Source organism: Odocoileus virginianus, chromosome 22 (assembly GCF_023699985.2).
Source record: "Odocoileus virginianus isolate 20LAN1187 ecotype Illinois chromosome 22, Ovbor_1.2, whole genome shotgun sequence".
Classification (NCBI taxonomy): Eukaryota; Metazoa; Chordata; class Mammalia; order Artiodactyla; family Cervidae; genus Odocoileus; species Odocoileus virginianus.
In genome coordinates, this window is record NC_069695.1 from 5,419,835 (window position 1) to 5,444,987 (window position 25,153).

The 25,153-nt window shown below is 38.7% G+C and overlaps 1 protein-coding gene across 17 annotated transcripts in view; it reads left to right on the plus strand.

Moving 5' to 3' along the window:
• TCF4 (transcription factor 4) overlaps positions 1 to 25,153 on the plus strand; it is a 377,557-nt gene that overhangs the window by 113,336 nt on the left and 239,068 nt on the right. For all 17 annotated transcript variants that reach the window (XM_020910643.2, XM_070452490.1, XM_070452497.1 and 14 more), the window contains 2 exons: positions 15,598 to 15,659; positions 18,695 to 18,791. In XM_020910643.2, the coding sequence (XP_020766302.1) occupies positions 15,598 to 15,659; positions 18,695 to 18,791 (159 nt within the window). The remainder of the gene's footprint in view (positions 1 to 15,597; positions 15,660 to 18,694; positions 18,792 to 25,153) is intronic.

Genomic DNA, 25,153 nt, shown 5'->3' on the forward strand with positions numbered 1-25,153 from the left:
CCCAATTTACAGATGAGTTTATACAGAATCCGGGATGTTACGGAATTTCTCCAAAATTACACAGGCAGCAAGCAGCTCACCACTCATGGCTGTGAGATGATGACTGAAAGCAAGAATAGCGACTGAATATTGTTGGGTTTATTTTCTTGAGACAGACGAGACTGAGCAGCCTGAGAACATTTGGTGCTCAGAGGGAGGAAATGCTAAGAGGGGAAAACAAGTCTGAAAGGGAGAGAAGGAGAGTTCAAAGACCATTTTCCCCTTCTTCACAGCTCTATCTACTGCCAGCTCTAACTGCGTATGTTTGCTTTGCTTGGAAGAGAGAATCGTGGCGCCAGAATTCATGGAAGTCTGTTTTGGAGGATGCATTAGTCAGGGGATGCTAATTGCTGGAACAAACACCCCCCAAATTTAGTAGCCCGACACCGCTAGGAGTTACAGCCCTCCGGTGTCCGGCTCTGCTCCCTGTATCTTTCAGGTCTGGGTTCTTTCAGGCCTTAGCCCTGCCTGCCCTTAGGGCCTCCAGGAGATACACTAGATCCTTTGTCTAGGGCTGAACAAAGAAGAAAGAGAAAGTGCCTGAAGCATCACACGGAAGGTTGTAGCGGCCAGGCCTGGAAAAGGCAGTAGTTAGTTGGCTCACATTCTATTGGCCAAATCTCAGTCACATGACCCCACGTAACCGCAAAGGAGGATGGGAGATACGGACTTCCTGTGTCGTCGGTGGGGAGACGGAATGGAGGCTGGCCAGTGAACCTCGTTTTTGCCCTCGAGGATAACACCCGAGACCTGGAAGTTGGGTGACTGCTAGTGTCATTCTAGGGCACCCTCGGCCTCTAGAAGACATGAGACATGTTGATAGCCTTTAGCCCAGAGAGTTGTTCACCTTCCCAGAAGAGAAAACAGTGCTTATTTCAGGAGTTGTTTGGAACACTCAAGGAAATCATGAAGGTGGGACTGATTTGTGAACTAGAACTGATAGCCAAGCAATCATTACTGCCGGTAGGTTAGATCAAGACTCAAAGTTTCACTGAGGGTGAGGGGGGAAAAAGCTAATGGAAAAAGAAAAGAGGGCAAAGAGCAGGGGGCCGTCGGCTCCAGGCACTTGTTCTTTGGACATCTGTGGCCGTGTTTTCTGTAATGAAATGGTGTTCCTTTTAATGAAGGTGCTTTTTCTACATTTTATAGAGGCTTTCCACAAATGTAGGAATTTGGCATTTAAAGTTTTTGCCTTAAAGGTTATAATGTTTTTAATGTGTAGAACTGGTTATTATGTTTGATTTGTAAAACTGACCAGATCTCCTTATGCCACATAATTGTGGACTTGCCTCTAATTTCAGAGCACTTGTTTGGCTGTGTCCTGCCGGATAGCCTGAATTAAAGAGGAAGAAAGAGTTGAGGGGTTGGGTGAGGCTTTTAAAGGTAAATTACAATACATTTGAGACAATAAAGAGAACTTCATCTTGTCCTGTTTTGCATTGGCTATATACTTCTTTTGATTTCATCCTTGACTTGGGAGGCTTGTGGTATTCCTTTCCCCTGTCTGATGTGTAACTGCAGATTTAGCGGTTTCTTTTGTGTACCACTTGTCTCTCAGAATTTGGCCCAACAATTTGGAGTAGCTGAACGATTTATCAAGGACAGATCAGCTGAAATGTGGCTCAACTTGAGTAAAGCAGAAGGAATGACATAAGGTTAGGTGACTGATGTGTGAGTTTTTGAATTTGATTTGGTTTTACATGGAAAGGTTGAAGCAATGATCCATGTATTCTAATAAAAATCATCAGTACAAATCAAATAAAATCTGGCTTAGTGGCTATTTTCCCACTGTATCACTCATAGCTAGCCTGGGCTGTTATAGACCACATTTGGCAGGCATGGTTTTTTCTTACAAGGAAATCTTAAAGTAACATTGCAGCCTTTGCGCTGTTGAGAAGGCATCTTCGCTAATCAAACTTTCTGCTAATCTCATCAGATAAATCATTATTCTCTACTGACAGCTCTGACTTCCCCTGCACCCCTTCTCTGCTTCTTGTTTTCCCTCAAGATGCCTGGTTATTGTCATCCTTCAGGTCTTTGCTTCTACCTCCTTTCAAACTAACGGCATTTCTTCCATTCCTGAGGAAGAGTTACAGCGTTTTACCCTTCCACTTAGTGAATTTGTAAAACCAGTACATCATACCAGCTCATCTCTTTCTGACCAGTACTCCATTGGTTATCAGATAGGCAAAGGTAGCCTGCATCCAAGTTGAGACGTACTAAAAGAAAAGAAAAAGGGGAGGGAGGCTCTTCCCATGAGTTTGATGTGATTAAGCTTAAGACAATACCAATTGTTACTTTCTAATGCATTTTCATTTTTTACCCTGAAAAAATGTACTAGGAACTTAATGCAGATGTATTTTTGATTTTTTTCAGTTATGAGAGTGTTTTAAAAGCCTTTAAAGTTAAAGTAAGAGAAACAGTATGGTTTGGGGAAAGGTATAGCCATCTTTACCATAATAGACCTGCCATCACAGCCCTGAATCCTTCTCAAACCAATGCCAGATAGTTGTGTCTTGCTGGTGAAATGGTGTCCTACGGGTTACAGGGCATCTCAGAAGGGAGATGGGCAATTTTGTTGCCGTTGCTGACATGACTTAAAAACATATGTTGCTAAATACGAAAGTTCAATCATGGTAATACTGTCTTAACTCTGCTATTTTAGCAAGTATTTTAATGAACTTTAGCAAGCATTCTGTTACCTGATAAAGATGTAATAGTAATAGCATGAAAGGATAAAAATAAGTCTTATGGGGAATAGTCTCTTTTATCCAGGATAACTGCCGATTTTTTTTGATTTTTGTTTTCATGCTTTTGAAAAATGATGTTAGTCTGCTCAGACTTAAGGAGGCAACTTCTTTTGATCCTAACTTCATACTTTCAGTGATTCCAGATAAATCATTTTAAGCGAGGTGAATATAAAAACAGTTTTGGAAAGCAGAAAGCATGATACCAAAGTGTGATTATGTTATTGTGAGAAAAAATTTAAAACCCGTTAAGTGAACGGACTCAAATCTGATCAAAAAACAAGTCACTGATCAAAACCAAGGAGATGTCAGGGGAATGAGTTGCAACATCTGGGAACCGTTTTAAACACTGTCATTAGTATTGAGAAACTATTGGCCTGTTCAAGAGCGTGTATTGTATTTGTGTGTGTCTTGTGATTTTGTACACACACACGTACAGATATACACACACATTTGTAAGCCCAACTACGAAAGACCTTTACCAGTGTCTGCCAGGCATTTGGCTGAAATGGGATTGTGAGGAAAATTGTCTATGCATTTGTAAGTCAGAGTTAAAATCCACCAGCGCTGTTCAGTTTATAAAATGACATGGGCTTCCTCCCAGGGTTAAAGGGACCATTTCCACCTTCTGGTGATTAGAATCATTTAACTCAATTCAATATTGTTTAGTATGCTTGTGTTCTATCCAATGGCCAAGTTCAAGCTTTACACCTCACTTTGTGGCTGTCTCTAGTTCATTTGTGTCCGCAGTCCCAAAATGTGAGATTATATTCTTTGTAAAGTTTCAGTTTCCTTCTCACTTTAAAAAAAATTTAGGTGTTTCCTAGTTTCTTTTATTTTTTTTTGCCGGCCTAGAAAAGCCTCACTAGGTTTGTTTTTTTTCTGTCTGTCTGTCATAAATCCTTGTCTATCCATTTGATTTTAATTGGGCAGTGCTGCTGCTATGACGGGCCTCCTTTTTATACTGTGGTTCATAGAATCTGGTGGAAAGACTCGCCAAACAACTGTTCAGGGCAACGTCAACTTCAGGATGGATTATTTACCTTGGCTTTCTGCATTGCCTTGATTCACAAGTGGGTTGTTCAATCTTGTCTTCATCTTGGCTGAATTTCTTCAAAGTTAATAGTATAATATGTCTTCATTTATTCTAGTTCCTGCCCTGCGTGCCTCTACCTAGGTCACAAAGCTACAGCAAAAGTATCCCATGAAATGTCACTAGGGTACATGTCAACAATTGAGGACTATTTCTTAGACATTGAAATAGAAAATAAACTTCAGTCAAGTTTTGCTTGTATTATCCTTCATTTCTGTGGTTTCAAAAACCAGCTGATTACAGACCAGAAGCTCTGTAAGGCTCTGTAAGACTGCCTAGAAAACTGTTCTGGGTTATCTTGATATCAGGGTGGGAAGAGTGTATATGGAGGAGATTTTCCCTTTTTACTCATACACTATTGTATTTTAATTTTTTTTCTCATAAGCACATGATTAAAAGTTAGTTCTAATGCTTTTAAAGAATCTCCCCATAGATGGCTGATTAGTTACACTTGGAAGAGGTGTAATTATACAGTGGAGAATTCCCACAGTACCTTGAGCAGGTGATTGAAACGGCGTAACAAGTGAGGAAAGGACCCCAGGCCATCCTGAGGCTCTGCAGGTGACATTCTAGAAAGACCCGAGGCCGCTTTCGTAGCAGTATACCACCTGAATAGACTCACAAGGAAGCAGCGGATAAACCCCAGCTGAGACGCAGTCTATAAAAGAGCTGGTTTGTATTCTTCAAAAACACTCATATCACAAAAAGATTGGACTGAGGAACTGTTTCCAATTAAAATAGATGAAAGAGACCTATTAAAAGCATTGTGTGATCCTGGACTGAGTCCTCTACCAAAGGGGGAAATGCCAGATTGGAATATGGACTATGGACTAGATGAAAGTATTATATCAGTGGTAGAGTTCCTCATTTTATAACTCTGCTATTTTTGTTCTTAGGAAATGCACCCAGAAATATTGAGGGATCAAGAAATGTGATTGATGATGCCTGCTTACAGATGGTTCAGAAACAACAAATTATGTAGTTTTACCTGCATTATAATTAAAAAATTTTTAAAACAAAACAGAAAAACAGGACAATTTGAAACTATATATTTTCCTCAATTTCAACCCTTGATCTTTTCTTGATTAGTTTCTAGTGGGGCTAGTATATCTGTGGGGTTTTTTAATTTTAAGGTTCCCAGGGTATTTTAATGGTCAGCTGCATTTGGGAATCACAACCCTAGATTATATTTTATCCTTTCAGGAAGAGTTACTGGACTCATTTTGAGATTGATGAGGCACAAAGTGATAAGAAACAGAAACTCCCTCAAAATTGTAGTGAAAGGGTGAAAATTGATTTTGTTTAGTTTGGGGAGATGAACGTAGTGTAATATTGTTGCATTCTTTCTGGACTTTAGCCTGGGTTGAAGAAGCCTCTGGTTGACCAGATGACTTACTGTTCTTCAATTACCACAAAAATTAAATGTTCTTATTCAGATTCCATTCTCTCACAATTCTGCTTACCAAAGTTGTACTGTATGGTTGAATATCAGACTGCAAATTTAGGTAAAATATATCCTGTTGAGCCCATTAAGTAAAATAAAAAGATTTCCCCCCTGGTCTAAGCTATTACAACTTTACATTTGTAAAGTATTTCAAATTCATTTTTAATGGATTGCTTCCCTTGAAATATACATGGAGGCAGACTTCTAAAACTGTAAACAGTTTATGCATTTTTGCAAATTTCCATTGTATGTGTTTGATACTGATTTACCTCTTTTTAATTGCAACAGAGATAAAGAATTAGTAGTTTAAAACAGTGGGAACTACATGTTCTTCAGTGATCAAGGAATTAGATAATCTGGCTTGTTTGCTTAAGGGGTCTGTATCTTGAGACTTTTATAGGGCAGTATTAAAGCTCTGAGCCTTCTTATTATGCCAATACCCAGAAGATTGCTTTAATGAGAAGTAAAGGGCCTTTTTCCAATTACAAGGGAATAACTGTATTAAGTTCCTGTGTTATGTCAACCTGCTTTGATTTGATTACTGCGAAAGAAATGGATTTATCTGTCAGTGTTACTTAATTAAGCCTTCTCATTGATGTTTTGCAGAGTAATATAGTGTGGTTTGCACATTTGAGCCTAAATACAAAGAAAATTGGCCTAAAACTGAGACATGACCCCTGAAGATAACATGTAAGATTGATTGCTTGTCATTGCCAGGTCAGAGGCTGCTGTGTTAAACACAGGTGGAAGGTTGGGATGTTGAAAAGATAAACTGAAGAGTCTGTTTATGGGAGTGATTATTGTAAGCAAAAGGGAGTGGGCTAGAGGACTGGATTCTAGGGAAGATTTTTTAATATTTAAAGCTGTTTGGCTTCCCGGTATTAGTTACGCATTCAGAGTAAAGGGGAAGATGAGAGAAGACTGGAAGAAACAGGAGGGGCAGATTTTGTTAAAGTATAAAAGGAAACAGAAGAAAAAACGAAGAGGAACAACGGATGCCGTTTGGGAGAAGTGGACCATTGTGGTTTTGCAGAGCAATTACAGCCTACAAATATTTCAATTAAGCCAGCAGCCCTTTCCCAGAGCCTCACAAATGACACCCCAGGGAGAGGAGAGGTAGAGGGCAGAAGAGGAAAAGAGAAGACTGCCCCGTGTTTTGTCTTGGCCCTTTTTTCTCCTTTATTGGAGTAAATTTAATAAATTATTGATCAAATAAGCATTTGAAATATCAATTTATACGTCTTAAGTCATTACAGTATTATGGATTTTGCACCATAAATGTTACATGTCTGATTTGGAAAACTCCGATATAATTATGTGTACTTGTTATCAGCGTTATATATATTTTATTTTATTTATTTAAAGGTGAAGCGCATGTATATATATTTGTTTATCTCTTTAATTTCTGTCTGCGCTGGGTCTCCGTTGCTGTGCGTGGGCTTTGCTCTAGTTGTGGTGAGTGGGGGCCGCTTTCCAGTGAGACGCACCGTCTTCTCATTGTGTCTCTTGCTGTGGAAGCGCATCTGGCAGTAGGTGTGGTTCATGGGCTTACTTGCCTCACGTGTGGAATCTTCCCAGACCAGGGATCGAACCTGCGTCCCCTGCACTGGCAGGTGGCTTCTCAACCACTGGACCACCAGGGAAGTCCAGAAATGGAGAGTATTTTAAAATGTGTTTCTCTGTTGTTTCATGTTTGTTTCCTGAAGCATTTACCTTTTATTTCTCACACTTTGTGACACGCTCATTTGTAAATACATCTTGAAAAGGTACTAAGCATCTAGTTTAAAAACTTCCCCAAGTTATTAATATTCACTTTTAATTGAAGTACTTTGAAGCTTATCTATTTAATGTTGGATTTAAATGGTATGCTGATTTTATTTTCAATGTCTTCAGATATGGCATGTTACTTCTGATTGTATTCTTAACCTGATTTGAAATATATCTAGCTTCCAAGAGCACATTCTTAGTAAAATTGATTTTTATTAAGGAACTTTTAGACCAGTTACATTTCAAAGAGTCAAAGGAGGTGTCTGTCACTACTACTCACATTATTATAGTCTTGCCTCAGTTATTCGTGGCTTCTCTTCTTTTTGGGACCTAACTTGGAGAGATGAGCTCTGGAAAGGATGAGCTTCTCTTTAATAGGAAGACCCTGACTGATTTGTTGAAAATATTTGAAATGGAAGTTCTGTATTTCATGTTAGGTTATTCCAATTAGAATATTATTCAAGTTAGATTATCATGATACTTGCAAATTATATGGATTGATATGAAGAATTCGCTTACTTTTGTCTCAGTTTCATAATATAACTGTCTACTCACCTTGAATTTTCAAGAAGATTTCTGAGTTTCAGAATATGAAGCCCAACTGACATTTGTAACATAATTGTTACATGTTTTGTTACTTCCATACTATCTGAACATCATGTTGTATGAAAATGTTTCTCCTGTTTGACAGCATTGTAAAGTGCAGTTAACTCCATATTTTAATCATCTGAGATTATTTAGTGTTCATTTTTGAAAACTAGTTTATCTTGAACTTAAGTAATATTGTTTCAGTGTTTCAAAAACTATTAATGGAAGTTTAACTTGGTGGTTAATAAAAGCTAAATTTTGCAAAAATTCCGTTCTGAACAAATATTTCTGCTATACTTTCTCCCCCAGTGTATCCATATTTTACCTTTCCTTACACTATTTATATATTTATGTGTATGACCTATGATATAATATCATCTTATACTTGACCTTTGAATTCTCGGATTTATGTGATAGGGAAATCCACGAGCACTGAGACGCCAGGTGGACAGTGCTCTGAAAATGGAACGCCCAGGTCCCTGTTCTTTATATTTGAAGTGTCTTAAAACTTGTGTGGGACCCATCACCACAGCCACCATCTTTTGCTTAGTCAGACCTAGGAAAGTGCTGGCAGTTTCTCGCCACTGCTTAGATGACTCCTTATGGAGCCTACCTTGTTTCTTAGAGAGGCAGAAAGACGTGGTCTTGGCGGTGTGGCCCTTGTCAATACCTGAAGCCTAGCTCTTCCTGCCTCTGTCCTTGGACTCACGATGGACTTCAGCTCACTCTGCTCAGGCTCCTTACTATACTGGGTGCTAATGAAAATGTGCACATCCTTAACACACTCTTTGCTGATGAAATATTTTGAACTCTGCATTCATCTGGCGCTGACGGAGAGCATATGCCATCTCAGTTTGTGAGGAGGGCTCAGCCAAGGGTTCTTCCTGGACGAGGAAATTAGTAGGAGCCACAGATGTATGCAGTCTGTGAGTCTCCGTGAGGGTGTGTGTGGAGGAGATTCAGTAGTGTCTGTTATTGCAGAGAGAAGGGCTTAAGACCGTGTAGACTTCCACGTGCCTCAGAATGACTGGCTTTCCAGGAAGAACTTGATCTCAACCTCCCTAAGCTTTCTGAGTGTGTAGAAGCTATTATCAGGAAATCCGTACATGTCTACAAGGGTGGGAATTTGTAGAGTTTTAGGGAAACAGAGAATACCACTTTGGTTGTTCTGACTTCATGAAACTGTAGGACCCTGGTTGTTTGGCATGATCTGGCTTCTCAGTGAGGAAAGGATGGATACACAAAGCTACCCCCAAATCAACAAGAGTTAGGTAACCCTCACACTTCTTTATTTCAAATCAAGGTTAAACTTATATAATATTCAGTCCGTGTTCTTACCTTGGAATTCTGGTAAGCATAGGTAACTTTTGGCAGCATCTCATTTATACAGCATACAGAACTATGTTGAAATGATGAGATGGAAAGAGAATATTTGAAAGGCAAATGAAGTTGCTCAAATCTAAAGCTCACTGAATTCTTACTGTGTTTATGTTGTAGGGGGGTTCATGGAGAAGGTGGGACTTGATGACTTCAAACATATTGGCTGTTTTGAAAATCCAGGAGAATATTTGAAAATCTCAGACCCACTAAGCAGAATGAACAGTCATAAAAATGTGAAACTGAGATTTCCTTGAACAAATGACAATTTGCCTGTTGATGTGTTTTGGTTATCTTCGATAGTGGTAAAGAACCTGCCTGCCAGTGCAGGAGATGTAAGAGCTGTGGGTTCTATCCCTGGTTGGAAAGAGCCCCTAGAGGAGGGCATGGCACCCCACTCCAGTGTCCCTGCCTGGAGAATCCCATGGACAGAGGAGCCTGATGAGCCACAGTCCATGGCGTCACAGAGAGTCCAACACGACTGACTTGACTTAGCACTCACACACACACACTCTGCTGTGTCTAATAAGTATCAATTGTTTAATAATAACTCCTTGAGGTTGGAAACCTTATTATTCCTTTTTCTCCTATTAGATACCTGCTTTGGGTGGATGCTTAGTTTTCCCTTTTGTTCTCCTTGACCCAAGAGGCCATTACAGTGTCTAGGTTGGCAGTTGTCCTCAGGGCAGAAAAATGTCTTCTTCCTCTGTGGGTTCCAGCCTTCACTTTGATTTTGGCTGGAAATTTCCTTACTATCTTGTCAGTTCATTTGGGTTGAGAAGAAGATTGAAATTTTTTAATCCATTTTAAAAAAAAAGCCATGAGTATTTATTGATTTATAAGTTTTTGTTCAGATACAGTTGATTCACAGTGTTGTGTTCGTTTCAGAGTACAGCAGAGTAATTTAGTTATACATTTGTGTGTGTCTATATATATATATTCCTTCTTAGATTATTTTCCATTATAGGTATTACAAGATATTGTGTATACTTCCCTGTGCTAGGTCCTTGTTGGTTATCTGTTTTATATTTTTTGTTGTTGTTGTTTAGTTGCTAAGTCATGTCTGACTATTTTTCTGACCCCATGGATTGTAGTCTGCCAGGCTACTCTGTTCATGGAATTTCCCAGTCAACTGGAGTGGGGTGCCATTTTCTTCTCCAGGGCATCTTCCCCCACCAGTGATCTAACCCATGCATTTCAGGTGGATTCTTTACCACTGAGCCACCTAGGAAGCCCATTTTATATATATAGTAGTGTGTATATTAATCCCAAACTCCTAATTTATTCCTCTCCCACCTTCCCCTTTGGAAACTATAAGTTTGTTTTCTGTGTCTCTTGAGTCTATTCCTGTTTGGTATATAAGTTTATTTGTATCAACTTTCTAGATTCCACAAGTACAAGCCACATCACATGATATTTGTCTTTCTCTGTCTGACTTACTACACTTGTTATTTTGTGGCAGAGTTGTCCCAATATACTAGGCTGCCCTATTTCTAAGAGTGGAAATCAAAACCACTTATTTTACAGTTGACAAAAATGAGTTCAAAGAGTCTAGTGACTGGCTCATACCGTAGAGCTGGTTAATGCAGTCTTGTGGCTGAAATCTAGGTCTTTTTTCCAGCTCTGCGCTTTCTGACATTTGTCCAGTCTACTGATAGTTTTGATCTCACTGTCCACATAGAGTGGAAATTTGAATAATCAATGAGTATGGATGGGAAATTGTAGACTTTAAAATTCATCTCTGTATATCTTTTCTCTAAATAGAGTGTTTGATCCTCATTATACCCACGCTTTGCTTTTGTGTTTTAGTGCTGAAATGTCAGGCATTTTAGAGGGGGCTTATGCAGAACTACTCAAGTGAAATGAAAATTTGTAGATGGTCAGATTGCCTCCTAAAGCAACTGTCAAAACCATGGACGTTACTCAGTCTGTCCTTGTCTAGGGTAAAATAAATTAGAAACAGTTGAACCCACTTCAGTCTTCGGAAGAATAATTTCTGTCATCCACTTTCCTTTTTCCTTCACCTCCTTCCGTCCAGGTGGTTGTCTTTCTCTTATGTGTTCCTGTCTTGGATAGAGGATGACAGCAACAAGGGAGACATGAGAACTGGGTTGTCTTGGGCAGTTTTTCATTTGTAACTATGTTGCCTTAATGACTTTACTGAACAGTTTGGGTATTTTTATCCAAGGCTATGAATCTTGTTTTACTCTCTGCCCACTGGAATTTTGACCCCTCTCTCACAAATATCCCATCCATCACAGTGTATGTTTTAAGTTTTTTTTTTAATATTTATTTATTTGGCTGCACTGGGTCCAATAGTTGTGGTATATATGATCTTCAGTTATGACATTTGAACTCTTAGTTGTGAGACATGATGTGTGGGATCTGATTCTCCGACCAGGGATTGAACCTGGGTCCTCCGAATTGGGAGCACGAAGTCTTGGCCACTGGACCACCAGGGAACTCCCACAGTGTACATTTTTGATAAGCTCATTGTACATATGGCTTGATTGTTCTCCTGTTTTTATTTTCCAGTCTCTTTGATTCCTTCAGATATTTCAGTTTATGTATCTGTGTTGTATACATTCAGTGATCTTCTGTGGACACAAGACTGGGGCTTCCCTGGTGGCTCAGATGGTAAAGAATCTGTCTGCAGTGCATGAGACCTGGGTTTATATATTTGTGTTGTAGTCATTCTATAATCTTTTGTGGACACAAGAGTGGATATAAACTCCAAAAGTAAATACATCCATGGTAAGAAGGGACTGGCAGTTATGTTCGAGCTGGTTGTAGAGAGACTTGAGCTGCTTATTGGGGAGACCTTGACCATGGTGGAGAACGTTCCTGACTTGAACATGGTCAGCCCCTGTGTCTGCCAGCTCTGCCATCTGCTGTCATGTTGAGAGGGTTTTCTGTCCCGTTTAAGCCTCAGTTTCCTCCTAGATAAAATGGTGATACTGTTAGTGTATTGAAGCGCTTGGCACAGTGCCTGGCATGTTTAAGCTCATAGAATATTAGCTAATATTATTTTTTGAGAGATAAGAAACAGCTCAGGCAGAAGGAATAGCAGGTAGGAATACCTGGAGGTAGAACGTGTGTGCGGTGCCCAGGTACACCAGCTGGGAGCAGGGGATGGCCACATGTAGGCCACATACAAGGCTTACATAAAAGTGAGTCTGGGCAAGAACTACTGGGATGTAGATGCGATGGGAATATGGACTGAATGCTGCAGAAACCGGCCACCTGGCCAAGGACTTTAGGACAGGATGTGAGGTAGGCAGTGGGTGGTGTGGTAGGGCATGCATCTGTCTTGTGTTTCCAGTGGAGGAGGCTGGTGGTTCTCAAAGCTCCTGTGTACACGAAAATTACCTGAAGACCTTGTTAAATACACAGTTTTCTTGGCCCCACCTTCAGAGATCCAGGATCAGTAGGTCTGCAGTGGACCCTAGGATGCTAATTTTGAAATGAGCATACCAGGTGATCCAGACATAGGCAGTCCTCAGGCGCACTTTGAGGAAATGCTTGCTGACTTACTGGCAGGTCTCATGAAGCTCAGTGGGAGGGAAGATGGAAACGAATATCTTAAAAAGAACATGTTTACATTCGTTGGGTGCTGTAGTTTTGAGTCTTCTTGCCCTGGATCAAGGAGCACCCGCTGTACAGATATTCTTTCAAATATAAAATATCAGAAGTCATATGATTGTTCTGTTAAGTCTCGGAGGGCAAGAGAGCTGTCCTTACCTTCTCAATTTGCAGGAGGCCACTGAACGAAAAGCCTGTTAAAAAGAGCAATAAAAGGAAGGAAGACTAAAAGAAGGTACAGCAGCATGAGGTCAGGAAATGAGGAGGATGGAAATGGGAAAGAATGGGAAAAGAGCAGTCAGATTTGATTGGGTGGGAATCTATTTATGAAGGAACCCAGCCAGTATTTAACCTGTTTTGAAAAAGCTAGACTTCCAGTGTTTTTTAATTAGTGGATTGCTCGCTTTTGAAATTGCCCAGTTGGGAATACTCAAGTTTTGATGTGTTTTATTTGCCTGCTAATTAGCAGCCTGCTTGGTTGACCATCATTTTCCCTTTATTCTGTGGACAGAAGATGTATAGGAAGGTCTCTTGAAACACTTCGGCTTAAATCTGGGCTCAGATAACTTCACTGTGTATTTAGTAACAGGTTGTATTCATTTTAAATTGAATTCTAGTACATCTTTTTTTTTTCCAGCTTGATTCTTCCTTTTTGCTCTTTAATAGAATTTGTCCTCTAGAAGAGGACTTCTCAACCTTGGCACAGGTGACATTTGAGACCAGGATATTTTGTGTTGTGCAGGTATTCTGACATGTATAAAACCTTCAGCAGCGTCCCTGGCCTCTAACCACTTGATGCCACTAGCTGTACCCCGCCTCCATGCCCTGCCAAGTTGTGGCAACTGAAAATGTCTCCAGACATGCCAGATGCCCTCTGGGGACCATAATCACCCCTAGGGCAAAACTACTGGCCAAGAAGTACTACTGTTCCCTTTCCTCCTTGTGTCTGCCTTTGTTTCATGTTTGAAATCCTTTTTGAAAATGGATAAAATGGGTCCAAACAAAACAAAATCATAGGGTAGACGTATAGATTCACTTCTGTTCCTTCATTACTTTTGGGGCCAAGTTTAAGAGGAAAAATCTCTCTATTAATCCACGTTGGCTGTTTCAGGCGAAAAGGAAATCAAGATGTGCAGACTTCTGGTTGATAGATTTTTGTCATTTATACCTTTTTTGTGTGTGAAAATAAATTTGATTTGGTGTTAAGGATGATGAGAACCAGGCAGGCTACAAAACTTACTTGTGTGACGGTCCCAAGAGTTCTAAGTCTCTTTTCTATATACATCCCCCAATTCAGCTTACAGTAGGTGGGCCAGGAGGTTGGGTTGTTAAACAGCAAATTTGGGGAAAGTATTATACTTTTTCTCCAGACTTCCTCTTCAGAGCTTGCATGACATCTCTTAACACTCACAGTCACTGATTTTATTTATTGAAAATTTTCTGTAAAATTTCATTTTCTTTTCTATTTTTGGCTGCACCACGCAGCATGCGGGATCTTAGTTCCCTGACCACGGATCCAGTGCTTGCCTTCTGCAGTGGAAGTGCAGTCTTAAACACTGGACCGTCAGGGAAGTCCCTTGCAGGCACTGATTTTAGCTGTCCACAGGGGATAGCTGTTTGCATTTGCATTCTCTTCAGACAAACTGACCAAAGTAAATGAAACGATATTTGTTTAAAAAAAGATTTCAAGTTTAGTGGTCCTAGTTGTTGGTGGTTGTTTCTAGTCCATCTCTTAATATATTCTAAAACACCATGTCCTCTACCGGACCCCCAAATAAGTCAGTTAATTATACTATGATTACTTCTGCTGATGATAAAATAGGAGTAATTAAAGGAAGGACAGTAGTGCGTTAAGAAACAGTATCACTGAAACGTTAGAAAACAGTCAATGGGAGTACATCTCCTGATCTGGTTTCACACCTCCTCCTCCAGTCCTGTCAGAGGAAGCTTGTGATGGCCGTATGTTACCCACCGTGATCAAGATAATAGAACAGTGAGACTTTTTATACTCAGAAAGGGCCTTTCATCAAAAATCTCAAAGCCATTTCTAAATTTAGAGTGACTGATCTTTTGAGCACTTTTATGTTTTGAACAGTGAACATGGGAACTTAAGCTGTCAGACTCCCCATCCTGCATATTTGTCACCTGAAGCACTGAAGAAGCGTCTCGAATTTGGTCAGCATTAGAACTTCGCTAGTACAGGGCCTAGAGAATTCCAGCCTTCTGGGAGTTCATATAGGTCATTTCGCCATAATTTATCAAAATAAAACATTGCTTTAACAACATTTGTGTCCACAACTCACTGTCCCGATTAAGAATTGTAGGCCAAGTGTTGTGCCTATTTAAAAAAATAAAAGACTGAGATGGTATGGTCCTAAGAAACTTAAAAAGTCTCCTAATATCATTGTAATGTCTTGATGGAAATAGACTGTTAATGTCCTTTTTCATCTTACATGTTTTGTTGCATGTCTGTTGTCTGGTGGGTAGGCCTTGAGTGGCTTGTCTGAGCGGGTAAGAGGACAGAAAGTATCTAGGAGCATTATGGCATGCATGCTGCTAATAATAATATTACTAGTATGGATATTTACCTGATTTAACTTTTGTGTATGTGTGTATATTAAGGTTGTGTTAGTGTAGTTTTAACCTGTCCAAAAGATTTTAGTAAGATTTTAAGTGCAATTTCAGGTTGATAAAAGTTGAGGCTATGAAACATTGTGAAGGATGGAAGTAATTTTTATGTTCATACCTCTGGTTCCTGAGGGTCCAGTTCGTTTCTGCTGTGAATTTAAATGAGTTAATTTAAGTAGTTGGGTCAGAAGCTACTATCATCATGGTAGCCTCGTGCCTGATTCTTAATTAAAGGCAACAGGAGATTAATTTGAAACATTAATTTAAAAGTGCATATACAAAAAGAAAGAATTATTGCAAGAAAGCCTAAAGAATTTTTCTCTTGTCCCTAGATGTAGAAGACAGAAGTAGCTCAGGGTCCTGGGGGAGTGGAGGACATCCAAGCCCGTCCAGGGTAAGTATATCTAATCTTCTCCCCACAAGCAGACATCCTCATATGTAAATTGGCAAACTGAAGGTGAGTTTTTTCTCTGCAACACGCGTCTGCACGGCTGTATATGCGGACTGAGTTTAATGAGGATCAGCTTCTGTTTGGCATTTTCTTCATGCTCTTATTGGATATTATTATTGATTTTGACACCCCTTCTACTTTGGCTAACCAGAAGACAACCCCTTCATTAAATATTTGGCCTCGCTTTGCCAGTTACTGATCCAGTGTTAACAGAAAGTTGTTTTTTGTAGATGGTGCAACTTTGAAAAAAAAAGATCCCTGTGTCCCTGTAATATATTGGTGTGAGTAGGCCACTGAATATTTCTGAAGACAGGCTGTGAAGTTGTAGCTTCCAGTATCATTTGCATAATAAATCTGTGTTGGTTTCACTTTGTAAACATGTGATTGTCTCACCACCACTAGTACCTTTGGTCGCCAGTGGGTTCGTTCATTTAATTTTTTTTTTTAATTGAAAGTAGCTTTTATTTTTAAAACACACACAACCCCAAATCCTTAAACTTCAAAGTAAATGGATACGATCTGATTTAGACTCAGTCTTATTCTTTGGACTTGCTCATTTATCAGTGTTCCTTAAGTCAGTCTTGTATTTTACAGACCACGGCGCAGAGTCATTTGGAAAAAAAGTTGCTTAATGTCTTAATCGTGTCTTAATTGCTGCAGATTTTTTTCTGCTCCTCTTTAAGGTTTTAGGTTGTTAGGGTGTCATGGGAAGACCATGGCCTGGGGTGTGAGTGGGGTGGTTAGGCCATGCGTGTCTTTGTATGTGTATGACCTTGGGTGTGTCATTTCACTTCCTTGGGCCTCATACTGCTACTTTCTAAAATGAAGAAGTTGAATCAGAGGATCTTTCCTGTTCCTTCTAACTCAAATGTGAATGATTTTATATAATCTGTCTTTAATGGAGTCATCACTAGGCCTTTGGAAAGCCCTATCAGTTTTTATAGTAATACATATAACTCCAGATTAACAGTAGACATAGACCACACAAAAGAGCTGCCCCTCCCCCAAGCAGTTGTGTAGATAGATGAGACGTTCTGCAGGGCCGGGGAGTGGGGGGACACATTTGGGGTGGAGGGTGGCCTGTATTTTGGCATAAGAGGTAAGGAAGGTAATCAGGCTGTCTGAAGGAGGCCTTCTCAGCAAGCCGTGCTGGCCATTTCCACCTGTTCTTTGGCCTTGGGGCTCATGCGCTGGTCTCGGTACAGCCAGAGCTCTAGGCTTACCAGGAACTTCGCTGAGACTTTGCACCAGCTGTTGAGTTTCAGATTCTCCTGCATTATATGGATGGGTTGAGGAAATCTTTCCTCCTCCTCACATTACAGTCCTCACTTGCAGGAATCAGTCCATTCCCCTTAACAGCAAGTGTGGGAGACAACAGAATGTCCCTCTTACTGTTGAGTTCACTCACATGAACTTAATGTCTTCTGCTTTCTCGTTTTAATACAACATGTAGTTCTTTTAATTGGTCTTCTGAGAGGGAGGTTCATTTAGGATCGTCCTGACTTTTATTTGGCTTTCATGAATCGTCTGGACTTTTTTTTTTTTTCCAGGGAATTCATTAATGGATGACTTTGACTCAATATTTTGTAATTTGTATTTTTTAAATGCAGCGAGCTGGCATGAGACAGCTTATTGTGGCTGGCTTGTATCAGACAGCCAGGGGCCAGGTGTCTCTTTTTTCTCATCTTCAAGTGGTGATATTTCCAGTCATCTTGAAACACTGTGCTGGGTTTTAAATTAGATAATGTATACTAAGCTCTTAATAACTCTGTAGGGTGAGGATACTGAATAAACGATAATTAGTATACCAATGTCTGGTATAGAATGAGTGAGTGTAAGAGCAACGATAGGTATTTAAAATGTGACATCCTTTTATTCCCTGATATACTGGCAGCATCCCATCACAGTATCATTCAAGTTATTTTTTTTATAGCTGAGGAAAGGCAGTTGAAAATGGGGTAGTTCCTGTCACTTCTTTAGTGAAGGGATGTGCGTTTTCATTTTTCATACAGTATCCATCCTTTTCATGGGGGAGGATTCTGCCCTTTAGCTAGCATACCAACTGATACCTCTGAGTAAATTTGACTTAGTCTTTATGGGCAGTGCAACCAGCTGAGCAGCATGACATTTTTTTTTTTTTTCCTTTCTGGTCACTTTATGTACCTTAGTAACCTAAAATTTGAACCCTATGATTTAGATGATTTTAACTCTTTCCTGTATGTTACCTAACTCCTCCATTAAAAGCAAGTGACTGGGCAGTTTAAAAACCTTATTTTAAGTTAAAATTCTCCTTTGAATTATGAGACGATCATAGTCATTACAAATTTCCAAAGATTAGCGTCTGCTTTAAAACTGTTTTTTTTGTGGCATACTTTGTCCAAATCCAGAATTTATGCTTAAATTCTGATTACAACAGTCCTGTTGTAATAATTTTAACATTCTCGTGTAGCTGGTTTCTTACGGAATGATCCAATTCTTTTACAACCACAATAACATCTATAACAAAACACTGAAATTTCAATATCATAAAACCAAATGCTGCTGTTTACAAGGTCTGCCTTTGCCTTCCAAAGGCAGTTCATTGCAGGTTATGAGTAACTTTCCCATAGCACATTTGCTCTCTTTTTTAAAAAAATAATGTGGGCTTATCAAAATAATAATTACTATTTACAATATATTTTATAGGTATCAGGTGTTTTACTTGCATTATTTCATTTGATCATAATATCGTGATGCAGTTGGCTCCACTATTATTATTCCCCCAAGTTTCACTATGATTTCGGGGAAAATATGAACTCTGCAAATTTTAGAGCCCTTCTTATACACTGTACCTGGGAAGATGCAGCTTTCTTATAATAAGGTGCCGGGGTGAGAATGGTGGGCTCCAATTTCTTTGGGTCAGAGAGGTGTCAGTAGTCAGACTTAGGTGCTGATTGATTCATGGCAAATTTAAACTTACGCTGTTATTTTATTTACAGAACTATGGAGATGGGACTCCCTATGACCACATGACCAGCAGGGACCTTGGGTCACATGACAATCTCTCTCCACCTTTTGTCAATTCCAGAATACAAAGTAAGACTAATTTTAAATTAACATGAATTTTTGGAATGCTTATGTTTTACCATCAAAGGTAGAATACAAGCCCAGACACAGATTCTATTTTTAAGAACTTAGCTATTTAGCTAGTTCACTAAAGTAATTTTAAATTGCAGAAAAATATTGATGGTCTTTGCTTGGTAATAGTGCATACAGGACTAAGTTTTACAACTGTGTGGAATTACCTAATTTCAGTGATATTGAATCTACATGGAAAATTTGTGTTCCTTAGATGTAAAGCACTTCTCCCAATTCATTGTTGCAGCAGTAGTTTTTTAGGGTTAAGGCTGATGAAGTGAAAATGGTGAATATTTAAATATATAATATCATTGAGTCTATCAGGTGGCAATGAGATAAAGTCTGTGTTAGCTTGAACTTTTATGAAAGGGGTCATGGAAATTCCTGTAATAATAGGTTTAGTGTGCTTAAATCAAAGTAGCATGTTCAAGTTGAATTGTAAAGTCTGGTTGTGTATTATCAAGGTGTGAACTTTAGTGCTAATGATCTAGGAGGTCCCCATCCTGCTTAATGAAGTGACCTATGTGTACTTTGAGACAGGCTTTGTGTTTCCAGCATGTCTTTTCTGTTGGAATTCTTAGCATATTTTTTCTGCTTTGACTACCTGTAGGGATTAAAAAAAAAAAAAGCAGTATCTTGAGCAATGAAAAGACAATTTATAATGACTTAAAAGGTCCCAATAGCTGGTTACTTTAGTTTTGATTGGGAAAAAAAAGATCTTTGTTCTAATAAATGTGAGCATTAACAATATTAGTAAATTTCTCAACTTGGCCAAATCCTGTTGCGAATCCATCAATAAATGAGGTTAAATTTCTTGGCAGAAGCTGTTGAACTATACTCCAAGGAAGACATGCAGCCATACATATATCATTCTGAAACCATAATTGCAGATGCTTCTGAGGAATGTCGTAATTTTTAAGCCTTGGTCACTATACTTGCTTTTGTAAATTAATGTTAACTTTGTTCTGTTATTTATAATTTTTTAAATTTATTTTTAATGGGAGGATAATTGCTTTACAATATTGTATTGGTTTCTGCCACATATCAATGTGAATCAGCCTTAGGTACACATACATCCTCTTCCTCTTTTAACCTTCTTCCCACCTCCCACCCCATCCCACCCCTAGGTCGTCACAGAGCATTGGGTTTGAGCCCCCTGCGTCATACAGCAAATTTCCACTGCCTATTTAATTTTACATGTGATAGAGTGTATGTTTGAATGCTCCTCTCTCAGTTTATCCCTATACTTGTTATTTAAGGTGTAGATCATTCTTGAGTATGAGTCATCTTTTCAGAAATCACTGTCAAATCCATCTACAGGGACTTCAGGTATTAAATGCACAGTAGTCAAAGCAGAGAAATACTAGGAATTTATTTTTAATGGGTGATTAAATGTCATCCCAACTTTGAGAATCAGGATCTCAAAGCTGTATTTGACCATGGGTTGTTCTTATATTTTCTTATTTTTTTTTTTTTAATTTAAAATGGTAACTTTTATGTTTTAGCTCTGTAGCTAAAGCCAGAATCCTAGCTTTTTAAAATGAGTCATGATGAGATGCAGTGTTTCCTGTTTCCAGGATAGGCAGATGCAGGTGACTAGACATGTTTGTCACCTTATATTTGAAAGAACAACATTACATTCTTCAATGACAATAGCAGTAATTTTAAAGTCTAACACTATCCTTTCTCTATTTATCCTTATCCAACTTCATAAAGTAAAAGATTAACTTGAAAATAGTCATCTTGAAAAGTAACACCTAAAGAGTATTTTAGAGAATTGTCCTGAAGAATTCTAAAACTATCCTTCGATGAGGATAAAATGGGATAAATAAATTACTACTCGTATTTAGAAGTTTATATTATGTCCATGAAGAAATGTTTTCCTAAAGAACAAGTTGATAAATTAATATAACAGAAGACACCAAGCAATACAAAGATAGCAAAGAATCATTCTTGTTTGTGCATCCTCCTGGGCAGCTGTTTTACAAACCAAATTCGTTGTTTTTTTTTTTTTTTTCCCCCCCAGTTCAAATAGTATTTAAGATATAAGTGGGCTGAGCGTCCACAGCCGGAGCTCAGAGAGCTGACTCTCTTCACTTAGTTGTTGTTTAAGCTGAAAGTCCATGTCAGCTGTGTTCTTTACCCCGTCTGCCCTCCTTCCCATTAAACCCTTAAATATGGAGGCCAAGACAGTCTCCTGCATTGTGGTAGGAAATGCTACTATGTCCGGAGGCTCCCACCCACTGTTCCCCATGAAAGGACTTCTCTGTTAGATAAGCTGTCTGGTCTGAAACATGGCTCTTTATTGTTTACAAACTGCTACATTTTCCACCTCAAGCAGATTTTTGCACAGAAAAGAATTGTGCTTGGGCTAAATGGTTTATCTGACATTGACGGTGCAGTGTCAGACTAGGGTCAGAGGAGCTGTCCTCGGAGAGAGAGGCCGTGGCGCAGTGTGCAGAAAGCATAAAAGGAGAGAGAAAAAGGCACTTAACTATTATGGAATTCCTCGCGTTTTTACTTTGGAAAGGAATTAAAAATATTTTTAGAGAACTTGCTAGGATGCTGCATTAACTACCCCCTACCCCCAGATAATTTCTCACATCCCAAATGCCTTCTTGATTGGCTTGAGTATCTCAGGGCTAGACTCAGGGAACAAAGATGCTCATTGATTTTGCCCAAGCTGCTGTTGATTTAAAATGAAACCACTTTTGAAATGAGCCATGCTTGGTGCTTTGCTGTACCTTTACAAAGAGAAGCTAGATTGTTTTCAAAAAATTAAAGACAACCAGTTTACAAACGAAGACAAAGATGAAATAAGACCTATTTGCATAGCCAGCAATTTGAATTTACAGTATATATAGTATATTCTAAACTACTCTTTGTGTCCAAATCCATATTCTGTGTTATAGTGTTTGTGGAAGTTTTCGTTCTACCAGAAGAAGATATTAGACTTTAAGTTTTGGACAACAATCCAGTATCCACTTTCAGAAGCTTTGATTTTCATGAAAAACTGTAAAGGATTTTTTTACTTGTCAAAGATTTCATTCTGCTCTGATGTCACATTAGGGTAAAAGCTATAGCATCGGAAATAAATCAGCCACTTTATTGGACCAGATTCTCTATTGTCAAATCAATCAAGTCTGTGACTGAATTAGGCGTCTGCTACAGAAATAAGTGACACTAATTTTACGGGAAAGAGTTATTAACTGCAGATGACCTATTTCTTTTTGGTAAACTGTTCACTTAGTGAGGTTTTATTTTATTGCAGAGAAAGAAAAAAATACTGAAACACTCTTTTCTTTGGGTAGTGACTTATTATTCTACATTTTGTTCTTACGGCAGTACACTATTTTGAAGAAATGATGCAGGCATTGCTAACATTTGCTATAAACTCTTTTAAGGTAACAAAACGCTTTATTAAAAGCCTGAACTCTTTAACTTCACATGAATGATTTTGCATAAATGTTTGTTTTTGTAATCTAATACTTACCTCTGGTACCAAAATATAAAAACTTAATTTATTTGTGTATCTCAAATTTATGCAAAATGGTATATAACTTATAAGAGTAGTAGTGTTTATGTTAATTTACCTCCTTTAGACATAAGCTTGCATATCTGAATACAATGCCTTACTTGATTGTTTGAATGCCTAAACTAAAAATAAACAAATGGCACAAGTGCACTTGCATGCAAGCACATGTTCACATGCACACGTGCACACACATGCAGCTATTGTGCTCGAAGAATTAATAATGACCCTTCGTTTGTCAGGGCGCGCTCTCCCCTCCTTTGCTGCCTGTATTTAAAGTTGCCACGCAGAGTTTTGGAAGTTGATATTGTGTAAATCCTTTAAAGAAAAACATAACTAAAAGAAACAAAAGAAAGCAGGCTCCAAATTTGTTGTTTTAAAAAATAAGTGTGAATGGCCTTTTGTTTTTCTTTTAGTGTGGAGAGGTCTGGAGGAATTGAGAGATTTCAGCAGTGGGTCATCTAGCTGCCTGCCTATCTTGACCTTTTTAAATAAAAAAAAAATGTATTGAGGTGTCCTTGACATATATTAGTTTTAGGTGTACAACATCATGGTTCAATATTTGTATAGTAGACTCTTACTTGACACTTCCTGAGTCCTCACTCACTGTTTTCCCCTGGGTAGAGACAAGCAAGCCAGTTTGCATTTTTACTTGTTTGAAATTCCCTGCCCTGTTTTGTATCTGGAGAGAACTAATCACTTCTTTGTGACCATGTATGATCATTAATGATAATAATGTACACTTGATCTGTTGGAAACTTGTTCACTACAGTTTTTAAACAGTTTGATGAAACCTTTACAGGTGGTCAGTGGGTAGCTTTCAGAATATGCTAATGAGTCAAAGGGACCATGGCACTGAGCCTTGTGTTTTTAAGAGGATTATATGTTAAGGAATAGTTGGAAAATCCTGGGAAGAACTCTATGCAAAGACTATGGATTTTTAAAATCATTTCTGTTTGTTTCTTGTGTTTGCCAAACATTAAAATTTTTGCAGGTAATTGCCCTTTTTTTTTTTTTTTACAATGGGAGACAATATATTTTCTAGCCACATCTCTTTGATCCGAGGAAGGACCCAAGCATGTGTTTTCCTTCTTTTGTTCCAGAGCTTTAATTGAAAACCAGATTGTTTGAATGAGAAAGATGCCAGTAAGGTTATAGACATGCACTGGTAACTGAAGGATGTGAGAAGTGATACTTGGGTATGGTTGGGTGCAGCTTAGTTCGACATCAGCGGCTGCGTTTTTACATGTCCCCTTGTGAATGGTTCGGTTTCCTTATTGTGGTATTTGGTTCTTGTCCCACTCGTGGTACTCCACCAGTGCACAGAATTATTTCCCACTGTAGAATAACTGGTTTCTGAACTAGCTCAGTGAAACATTTTACTGCAGGATTAGATCGTGGTTCAGGCAGAACTGCAGAGAGCTGCTGGCTTACAGGATGACCTTTGAGTCTCATCTGGGTTAGCGGTTGATATTTTGATTTGGTTACTGTGGTCATATTGTGACAGCTGCTGGCTCATTAGAATTCACTTCCACTGCTCCATTTGCCGAGCAGGAATATTTAGGTTTGTATTACTTCAAAGTGTTTATGGCTACCCTGAGTTTAGCCCAGCATAAAGGTGAAGTGTTGTGAGCGCTTTCAAATCCCAGTGGCAGAGGCCAGTGGCACAGTCTTCTTGTAAAACGGAGAATGTGAGTACATGTTAATAGAGGGAGTTTTTCTTTTCATTGTAAGACTGGAAATACCCAATGAAGAGGCTCTTACGAGGAAAACAGTTTTGAAAACTTTAAAGTACGAAAGAAAAGAATGACCACAAAGAAACATCGTTTTTTGAAAGCATGGGTAAGATTTTACTTGACCTCTTGGTTCAGTGGGTTTTTTCCTTCCCATGTTGGAATGTAAATATTTGAAAATAACAAAACCTGGACAAAAATGACTGTTACTTGATGTTTGAAGTGCCAGAGGTCAAATAATACTTTCGTAATTTTGTGAAAATGAAATTGTGAATGTACATGTCAGCTCTGGACATTTTAGTTCGCTTTTAAATTGTTCTGAAGTTTAATAGTGATAGCGGGTTGGCTACAAGATCTTCAGTTAGGGATGTCTGTGCATTTTTGACGTCTTCTTTTTTTTAATGACACTTTTTAGCTCGAGGTTATCTTGATATCGTCTGTTAGCTGTTGGACCGATAATGTGGTATGGTAGCAAGCAATTTCTGAGAGAAGAAATGTTTAATAATGGTCTTATTTCTTGTCAGCATTGTTTGGGAGTTTTCTTTTTTTAATGTTAATTTAAAATGTCTTCATGAAGTGTTAACAAATAAAATTCTTTTAGTGTTTTCTCCAATGATATAGTTAATTCTGATTTTGATAGAGGCTAGTAGCCAGAGAACTGACTTTTCTACTCTCTTTTGCTACAACTGTCTGTGGGTTGTTAGGTCAGATCTTTTTTATACCTTTAAACTGAGTTGGGGGAACAAGCCTTTAGATGATCTCAGGTAATTTTCTCATCTGGTGGTCCATTGATCTTTTAGGTATGCCATTTTCTGCTTATACTATATTTTATGTTTAGAGATGTTTTATCATCCTGTCTAATCCATTCATCTATTTTGTGATACCTTCGAGTAACTTTAATAGTGATGTGTCTTCCAAATGTAATTCTTTAGAGCCTGATTCATGGATATTTCTTTTCTACCTCAGCTCATTCTAAACTGTAGGTAAGGGGTTGGATCGAATAGGGATAAAATAATAACTCATTAAGTTACATCACCAGGAGAAAAGTATTATGT